Genomic DNA, 9899 nt, shown 5'->3' with positions numbered 1-9899 from the left:
TCACGTACATTTGGCAAGGTTCTCCAGCTCCACTGTGCTGAGCTCCCCAGCTTTCCTTTGGGTGCCGCCACACCCCCAGCGATTCCGGCAGAGAGAAAGCACCACCACTCCATACACATAAGTGAGCATCAGCGGCACCCCAACCCCTGTAAGCAGAGAGCCTAAGATGAGAACCAGCGATTCCCACCCATTACGCAGGCCAGGCTAGGAGACAGAACGTGGCCAAAGGGGCAGCAAGGTTGCCATTTGCCACTCCGTGACAATGCAATGGACAGCTTTGGGAATCCAATACCCTCTTCCAACGCCAGCCCTTTTGGCACTTACCAACAGTGACCGCTGTGATTACGGGCGACACAAAGAGGGACAGAAGAATACTGCTGGCCACAGACAGACACTGCTGGCAGGCTGACAGTTTACTCTTGCGTCCGTGGCTCAGAACCTTGAGGGAGTGAAACGAGGGTAGTATTGAGGCTGGGTAAGGCAATGCTAAGTCGAGAGAACCCCTCAGCCGTCCCTCTGCCACCTTGCCTGAGTGCCCACAAGAGCATTAAAGTGAAGATCTTGAGAAGTTCCTGCTGGGGAGTGCAGTGAAATTCCTTACCTTCTTTCCCATATAGATGGGTATCCCTAGTGTGATGACCGGCACAGCAATGCCAGCAACAAGTGAGATCACCATGGGAGCTCCCAGCACCATGCCCAGCTGCCAGAGGAGCTTGCGTGTCCGGGACCAGGGCTTCTTCCCCCAAAAGGTACATCCAGAAGGACTAAGGAGAAGAGGGCTGGTGTCAGAAGCGAAAGCGAAGATGACAAGAAGGCCGGCAGTCTTACTGAGAACCCTGCGACTTTGAAAATGTCTCCAGGCCTTGCCCCACACACTTCATAGAGGCGCTATTTCCAGGTTTTGAGGGCAGGGTGCTCAGGTGACCTGCCCCCCTTCTCTGCTCACCACCAATACCCCCAAATAATCCCCTCTCGCTTGAGCACCATTCCCCTGCCTGTTCGCGGCTCCTCCCACCACCCACATTCATAGCCACTTGCATGTCCTTTCCTCAATGGCACTGGGTAGTGTGTGCAGCTGGGAGGGCCACTGCAGTGATGGTCCAGAGCCCCATGTGTACCACCCGCATGCTCTTCCCTGGCAGTGCTGAGCAGCTACAAGCACAGGAGGTCCAGTGTTTGCGAGCAAGCACGTGAAGGAACAGCACTCAAGCGGGTAGCAAAGGTGGTATGTGGGTGGGGCTCAGTGGCAACGGGCTTGGCAGAAGCCCCACTCAAGGAACGCTGATGCTGGTCCTGCTTCATGGGCTATTGGTGTAGCTGTAAGGGTTAGAACCTTGAGGTCCTTAGGGCCCAGATTAGCAACGTGGCAAGAGAATCGTCATCTGTTCTCACCGTTGGCAAACCATACAAATGCATGTGATCCCAATCCAGGTCAGAGTCACACAGGGAGGAAGAGGATGTCTATATTTGTCCATGCTTGCATGGTTTTGTCTTTGGACGCGCCATCCCCATCCAAACTAACATGGCCATGTTTTGGAAGGTAGAATTATAGGTATCTTGTTTCCCATTCTGGGGCTCTTAACGGCACAGGGAAGGGGTTTCTGAAAGGCCAAACCATGTGGCACTGGAAGGATTGACCCCCCCCCCTCCCCAAATGACCTGAACTGGGCTGAATGTCCCCAACATTTACTTTTAAGATACTGGGAGATCCATGACTTCCACTGTGTTTAATTGGCTCCTCAAGTTGTGCAGTTAATAACAAATTCTACTCTTCTGTATGCTTGTATAGATTGTCAGGCACCAGTGAAGTCAGCACTGCTCCTGCCCACCCACCCCCACCCCATAGCATTGTGGGACACCCTTCCACGAGAGATCCATCAAGCCTGCTCTTGTTGTCCTTTTAGGCAAACTTTTTCCACCCAAAGTTGTGTGATAATCTAGTTCAGTCAATTTTACACTCCCGCTGCCACTGTTAATTTTTATAGGTACTGTTTTAAAAATTATGGTTTGGTCATTGTTAAGAATTGTCGAGTCCAGTTGTTGTTAAAGTCTGTTGAAAGTCATTTTGACAGCCTTTTACCGGAGAAAAGCAGCATGCAAGTTCAGATATGAAAACATATAAATGTTGGCTTTGTTTTTAACATCATAACAAATCAAAGACCTGCTGGATCAGACCATTCATTGGTCCACCTAGTCCAGCATCCTTTTTTACATGGGACCAATGCGTTGCTCTGGAGGGCCAACAGCCATGGTGCTTGATGCAGCTGTCACGGACTACATCAGGATAGATCTGACCCTGCTCGAGCTTCTGTTTCCTGAAGGGACCTGGGACAAGATGGGACTGAGCAGGGCTTTTTTTTCAGGGGGAATGCAGGGGAACGGAGTTCCGGAACCTCTTGAAAATGGTCGCATGGCTGGTGGCCCCGCCCCCTGATCTCCAGACAGAGGGGAGTTGAGATTGCCCTCCACGCTGCTCAGCGGCGCGGAGGGCAATCTAAACTCCCCTCTGCCTGGAGATCAGGGGGCAGGGCCACCAGCCATGTGACCATTTTCTCCGAGGGCAACCCACTGAGTTCCACCACCTCTTTCCCCAGAAAAAAAGCCCTGGGACTGAGTATGGACTCCATGACCACTGCACCATTCTTCCCCCTCCCCCTCTGGGAACCTGCTACCACCTGAGGAAGTGCACATCTGTGATCTCGCGCAAGCAGAGCCAGCAGAACAGGCACCCACAGACGGTGCAATTCATGCGATTGCAGCTCCCATCATTGATCTTCATGATGAAGGCACCACAGCGGGGACACACCTTGATGGTTTCGGTGTCTGCTGGCGAGGCAGAGAAAAGAAAAGGAGTGGGATTATTAGGGAGAAGCGTCTCAGAGGGACCCCTGGCAGAAGGCCACTCGCGGAAAGGGAACTGCAATGCCCTATCGGAGGAGCCCAGCTTAGCGAGAGAGGTGCTGGACTATCCCCCAAATCCTAGAGATGTGGGGCATCCTGGTACAGAAGGAGAGGATGCCACTGGAGTAATCTGGTCCCATGGGCACTTTGTGCTGGGAGAACAGAGGCGGGTACCTACCCTGCTGGCCTGACTCACCCCGGGTAGCCTCTTCCTTCTGGATCAGCTGGGTAGAGAGCTCCATTGCCCCTGCAGCCTGCCGGTTCCATTCCCGGCAGGCTTGCTCACAGGAAGCGTTGGGGTGCCAGGGCTGCCGGCAGTGGTAGCAGAACTCCATTCGGCAGTCCTGACGGCCACAGACAAGTCGGGGACATTCAGCACAGCCGTAGGCAATGACCGCATAACTAAGGGAAAGAGCAAGAGGGAAAGGCGTCAGCTTAGGATCAGTGCTTCAACTCTTAGTCGACTCTCTGTGTCTTTTTTCAGCTCACCCCGAGCTCCACTGTTTCCCTTCAAAGATACCAGTGGAACCTGCTCTTCGCTAGACCCAAGCAACAGCAGGAGATCAGGTTCCAGATACTCCAAGGTAAGCTAGAGACTAAGAGAAGATTGTGATCTCCTTTCATGATGGGGTGAGAGCAAAGGCCTGTATCCAACCATACTGTACCAAAGATTTAAGGGCCCTTGCATCTTCTTCAGTGGGTGTAGCAATTTCTGCTAATTCCCTTCTCCTGCTACATCCCACTGAGCCTCCAGAACTGCTGATCTGATGGGTCTGAAATTACTGTCCACTCTTAAGAAAGTTGCCCTTAAGTCTTGAGAGCCTGTGCTTGAATGCAGGCCAGAGTCACTAAGACTGAGCAGAGGGTGGGGCACCTTGCCTTTCTATGGGTCAATTCAGGTGTGACCCACAGCCCAGCATGTCTGGATCCCTGGTAATGACCAGGCAAGAATGTTTTATATGGGGGAGCTGCTCCTGCACTGAGCACTGCCATAGCTCTTCAGGATGCTTAATAATACTAACAATATTAGTATTCTCTTAACAACTTCTCTTAAAAAACAATAACAACAACAACATTCAATTTATATACTGCCCTTCAGGATGACTTAACACCCACTCAGAGTGATTTACAAAGTATGCCATTATTATCCTCACAACAATAAACACTCTGTGAGGTGGGTGGGGCTGAGAGAGCTCCAGAGAGCTGTGACTAGCCCAAGGTCACCCAGCCGGCTTCAAGTGGAGGAGTGGGGAATCAAACCCAGTTCTCCGGATTAGAGTCCCATGCCCTTAACCACTACACCAAACTGGTTTAGACTTTCTTTGAACGGCAGAGCACCTATCATCTAATATCAGGAGTGTTGGGCAGAGGTGGATGAATATAGGAAGGCCAGTCGCATTAATCGACTGTAGCACAAATGACCAAAAATGGTCTTTCTTGTGGCTGGCCTAAGCTAGGGACAAATGACTGTGGCCCTGTGCACATCAGACATCAGGCACTGTTGGCCAGTGACAGGCAGCTCTTAGGATTAGCGTGCACCAAATCCAGCAATGGAGAGCGTGTCAATCAGATGTCTCTTAACATTCTGCTGCATTAACAGTGCAATCCTAAGAAGAGTTACTCCAGTCTAAGCCCATGGGCTTAGACTGGTGTAGCTCTGCTTAGGATTGCACTGTTTTTTAGAATCGTAAGGCTTACCCAATCCAGCACAGACAGAGAGATGCTTAAACAGTACCTTACCCTGTTGATGTTAAATTTACTAAAAAGACTGGCCCAGAGTTATGTAGAAATGAGGTCCCCAGCCATTCCCACCATGGAGCTTGAACACAGAGCCACGTTTAAAGCTTTGACTTGTTTCTGGTGAGGGCAAGTGAGGAGCAGGGACTGGCCAATCGCATCTATGCTTTTTTCTTCAGCATGGGGAAACCCAACCAAGCTTTTCTAATAATATAAACCAAGCTATATGCTGCAGTTGAATCAGACTTCAAGGCTCGGATCCTAACCTTTTCTGCTTACAAAAGGCACTTTCACCTGCAGAAGGAAGAGGCTTGGGGCAATTTCTCCTCTTCCATTGCAGTCTCCCACTATGCCCCCCCATCCATGCTGTTTCTGGGGCTTCACTGATCTCTGAGCATCCAATTTTGGGACAGAAGGCACAGCCAGTTATTGTGGAAGGAGCAAGGCAGAAAATTACCCACCATCTAGTGCAGCTCCACTTGTGCTAGACAGGCTCCAGTCCCTAGTTTTGTGGGTAGGTTGCATTTACATTCTTATATATTCTCTGCCTAATTGTCTGTACTTCTGTGGCCTTCATAAAACACACAAGTACTTGTGACGTTTTGCCAGGAAGTTCTAGATGGGAATTTAAGGTGTGGTCAGAGGAGCTGGGTGCTTTCAGGGCCCAAAGAGAGGAGAGCAAATGCTCTTGAGTGCAACCTGAACACATGCTTTGAAACAGAAAATAAGTCAGGTAAGACTCTTTTTAACTAGGTCCTGTGTGCTGTGAAGTCCCAGAAAGGGGAGAGGGACAGAAAAAGAGAGCTCTTTGAGATCAGCTCTGATCTTACACAATGCTGATATGCCTTGCATTTGTAGTATTATGAAATCCATGTGGGTTGTGTAGGAAAATAACCAGAGAGATGAAGGGGAGGGGCTATAGCTCAATAGTAGAGTATCTGCTTGGCATGCAGAAGGTCCCAGGTTCAATCCTTGGCATTTCCACTTTAAAAAAAAAAAGACCAGGTAGTCGGTGACGTGAAAGACCTCTTTACCATCTTAATAGACCAGAGTCTAATTCAATATAAGGCAGCATCATGATTTCAGGACCAGATGTGCCATTCCCTTCTCCTGCGCTAGTGGTGTTCAAGAATGCGGCCTATGTGCTTGAGCTAGGCAAGGCATCACTGGGAGCGACAGCATTGTGGAACGCCTTACCAAACCTTCTGAATGTGACAAGGGCCCAAAATGGGGTCTAAGGTGGGATGGGGTAGAGCAGAGGAAGCGGAAGTCGTTTGTCTGGTGGCATCATGACTCAGCACTCACCCTGGTCTCCTCCCACTGTGCCAGAGCTTGTACTGGAGAGGAGTCCACATACCCTCTCCTCCCTCCATCACAGCAGAACCTTCAGCTTTGCCTTTCTTCTCTGAGATCTCACACTGCACTTAGAGGGGTACTTAGGAAGCTGTTCAAAACTGCCTCAGGTATTGGTCCATCCTGTCCCATGCTGGAAAGGTCTTTCTTAAATTCTGTTGCTTGACTTTTCAAAACTGGAACTGCTGAGGACCAAACCTGGGGAAATGCCTGATGCTGCCCTTCTAAACAGGGCCTCCCCACAGCAGTTCTTCTCTGCCTGGCTTCCATTATGCAACGTGGCTTCTCAAGGGGGAGGGACTGTGTCAGAGCATCTGGGCTCTGAGTGGCAGAGCCTCTGGGCCCTGGCATCTCCTGGTTAAGAATCTGGCAGCGGGTGATGTGAAAGAGCTCTGCCTGAGACCCTGAGGAGCTGCTGCCAGTCAGAGTAGACCATACTGACCTTGATGGACTAAAAGTATGATTCAAGATAAGGCAGTTTCATGCATGTTCATGTGTGTGTTCAGGGATGAAGAAACCAGCAGAACCCCCTCCTTCCTGGGCAGTAATAATAACTGTGCTTATATACCACTCTTCTAGACAAAGTCAGTGTATTATTATCCCCATAATACAGCTGGGGCTGAGTGGAGTGGCTGACCCAGGGCCACCTGCTGAGCTTATGGCAGTAGTGGGACTCAAACCAGCAGAGTGCTGATGCGCAGCTCAGCCACTTAACCACTATGCTACAGGAACTCTAGTAACATGAGAAGGGCTTAGACAATCACAAGTGTCTTCTGGAGCTTAGTTTGGCCAGCTGGCACAAACCTAGGGCTGGACACCCAGCGAAATGTTCTGCTAATAGAAAGCACTTCTCTCACTGCCACCCATTTCTTCCCAAAATGCTGCTCCTGGGAGATGTTAGGGGGATAAGGGTTAGGGGGCCCTCAAAAACTGCATAAGGGATCTGCAGCAGGAAGGGGAATCAGTGGAAATTACACCTCTCCTTCTGCGAGTGGAAAATTTAATCTGGATCCAACTTCTTTAAGTGGTAGGCCCTGACCAATGGGATACGGATGGATGTCTTCCCTGTCTCAATAGTCCTCCCTCCATGTGATTTCCCCAAAGCTCAGCTGTCCCACCTGCAATCTGGGGCAGGACACCAGCGGGTGCCTGGGTCAGCCACCAGGAGGCGCCGCAGCATGTACTCCTCGTACTTCTCGCATAGGTTGGACTCCGGCAACAGCTGATGGATCTCTGCTGGTTGGAGAAGAGCAGGGCAATGTGGGCAGGCCACCTGCACGCGGCTTTCACTGATCTCTATGCGCAAGTACTGCTGCAAGCAGGTGAGGCAGGACAGGTGGGAGCAGCAAGAGAGTGCAGGGAAGGCTGCTGGGGGCTGGGGCAGCAGGCACAGCGGACATTCCAACAAGCCTTCCTCCTCTTCCTCTTCCTCCTCCTCTGGCACCAGAGAGATGTGGGTTTCTTGAGGGTTGCCCAACGGGGATTCCAGCTTCCCATCCTGTTCCAAAGTCACTTTGGGTTTCCGTCCAAAAAAGCCCAGGATGCCGAAGGAAGAAGGGCCCACTTTGGGCCGCTTCATGCTGGAGACAAGGAAGGGGTAACTCAAGGAGTGGGTAGACGGCCACCAGGACACATCACTCCCCAGCCACAGGGAGTAGCACAGAGGCAGAGAAGCTCCCTGGACACAGGTGCCTCCCCCATGCCCATCAGCTCCAAGTCCTCTCTCTCAACTGGCTCTGGATGCAGGAAGTTGCGCCATCATCACCTTCCGTCTCATCAAAGTCTGTGAACCTGGGAGAGGAGACGGGAGAAGAAGGGAAAAGCAGACACGGAGCTCAGCAATGATGCCCAACAAACCTGATCTGGCTCAGTATGCTGTGGGTTTCAGTTAGGGTTACCAGCTCCAGCTTGGGAAATTCCTGGTGATTTGGGGTGCCTGGAGAGGCAAGAGTTGGAAGAGGGGAGGGAGCTCAGTGGGGATATGAGTCCACCCTCCGAAGCTGCCATTTCCCTCTAAGGGAAGTGATTTCTGTCAACTGGAGATCAGTTGTAGTTCCAAGAGAATTCCAGGTACCACCTGGAGGTTGGCAACTTTACAGTATGGCTGACCTGCAGGGTTTTGCCAGGACTGGTGATACTGGAAGAATATGAAGGGCACCAAGTAAGAGCTGGAGAAGGGAGGGAGAGATGACCAGAGGCTGAAAGGTCACTGAAAGGCCTGATCTCTCTCTTTCTCTGGGACTAATGGCATGACAGGGCCAGGAGTTCACCCTGTGCTGTGCTGATCGTCAGCTGTCTCTTTAGCACACAGCAGCTATCGCTTTGTTGCTTTGCTCACTCTTCCTGGGCATTGGGGCTCCCAGCTGGCCTCCACCCCTGCGCCCCCCCCATCAAGAGAGGGCATCCCAGCCCAGCAGTCAAGGAGACCCAGATGTCTGCGTGTCCTTTAGCAGCAGCTGGAGCCAGCTGTCTCCTTGCAGTAGTGTTGCCTGGGCAACTAGGAAGGGGCCAAGAAGGATGAAGGATGCTGGCTTACCTGCTTCTTGCTCTCTGTGCTCCTGCCTTGCCTTGCCTTGCTGCTTCTTCACTAACAGCTGAGCCCCCTCCCCCAGCCGCTGCACACTCTGCACTCCAGCTACTGCACAGCATCCTGGGAAGTGTAGTCCATCCCCATACTCTGCCCACTCATTGGCCTTACAGAGAAGGTATCACTGTGACCAAAGACTTCAGATTCTTGTGCCAGAACTGACCCTGGAAATAGGGATAAGTCCTCAGCAGACATTGGGATGGATGGAAGAATAAACCCGGAGTGCTAAAAAGACCTTGGCATTGTTACAGAAGCTCAGGCTGGGCCTCAGCAGCCTCTAATCACTGTCTGGAAACCAAATTAAGAGTGGCAGGTGAGATTCTTGCCTCAGGGACAGCCATCCAAAGCTCTGTGCTTGGTACAGCATGCCAGGGGCTTGATCACTGGGCTCAGCTTTGAATTTGGGGCACTGCCCAATCTATTTATTTTAAAAACTTTTACCTCAGCTTCCCCCTGCCCCCACAAAAGGACATTTCACCTGTACCAGCAACAGCTATTGATTGATACAATCAGGCAGGGCTCATTTCGAGGGGAAATGCACAGGAACGTAGTTCCGGCAGTTCCCCAAAGAGGTCATATGTCAGGTGGCCCTACCCATCTGACTCTTAGCCATTTTGGGCCCATTTCGGCCTGAATTGGGGCCAAAATGGCCTGGATCGGGCCTCTGACAGGTGGTGGATCACTCTCCCACTCATCAGCGGCCCGATCCTGATCATTTTGGGCCTCTTTTCAGCCATTTTCAGCCCCTTTTAACCATTTTAGGCTCAATTTCGGCCCTGAATGGCCAGGATTGGGTCCAAAACAGCCAGAATAGGTGATGTCAGGGGGTGTGGCATATGCAAATCGGTTATACTAATGACACACTTCCGGTGATGGCAAGAGGCGTGGCATATGCTAATGAGCTATGCTAATGAGTTCCTTCAGCTCTTTTTCTATGAAATGACCCCTGCAATCAGGTGCCATAAAATCATCTAACACCACATCTTGTCACCTCTTTCTCGCCTCATAGAACCTGATTCCAAAGAAAAGGTGCTACAGTTTTAAAAGCTCTAGATCAGCTAATTGGTGATCTTGCCTAGCAAATACTACCCATAATGCCAGCTGGCTGGTTCTTAACTAGCATATGAGCTCAAATGGAAAGGGTGATTTCTGGTACATAAATCCTAGACCAAAAGGGTATCTTGAATTAACACCAGAAGTAAACTTATAACCAGTACAGTTGATGCAAATATGATCATGCTGTCCTTTACCGAAGAATAGGTTGTCAGCTGTATTTTGTACTATTTGAAGCTTCTGAGCTGTCTTCAAGGACAACGCCCAT

At 50.8% G+C, this 9899-nt stretch overlaps 1 protein-coding gene across 1 annotated transcript; it reads right to left on the bottom strand.

The window, feature by feature from the left end:
- On the bottom strand, positions 1 to 7570 carry LOC129325212 (E3 ubiquitin-protein ligase RNF19B-like). Its single transcript, XM_054972824.1, has 6 exons — positions 7110 to 7570; positions 3080 to 3303; positions 2676 to 2826; positions 602 to 764; positions 325 to 439; positions 1 to 146 (listed from the first exon to the last, which is right to left on the bottom strand). Exons 1-6 carry the CDS (start codon positions 7568 to 7570, stop codon positions 1 to 3), a joined length of 1260 nt encoding a protein of 419 aa, XP_054828799.1.
- Positions 7571 to 9899: the final 2329 nt, after the last annotated feature.

Source organism: Eublepharis macularius, chromosome 1 (assembly GCF_028583425.1).
Source record: "Eublepharis macularius isolate TG4126 chromosome 1, MPM_Emac_v1.0, whole genome shotgun sequence".
NCBI lineage: Eukaryota > Metazoa > Chordata > Lepidosauria > Squamata > Eublepharidae > Eublepharis > Eublepharis macularius.
The sequence above is the reverse complement of the archived record's forward strand: the minus strand, read 5'-3'. Positions and strand labels throughout refer to the sequence as shown.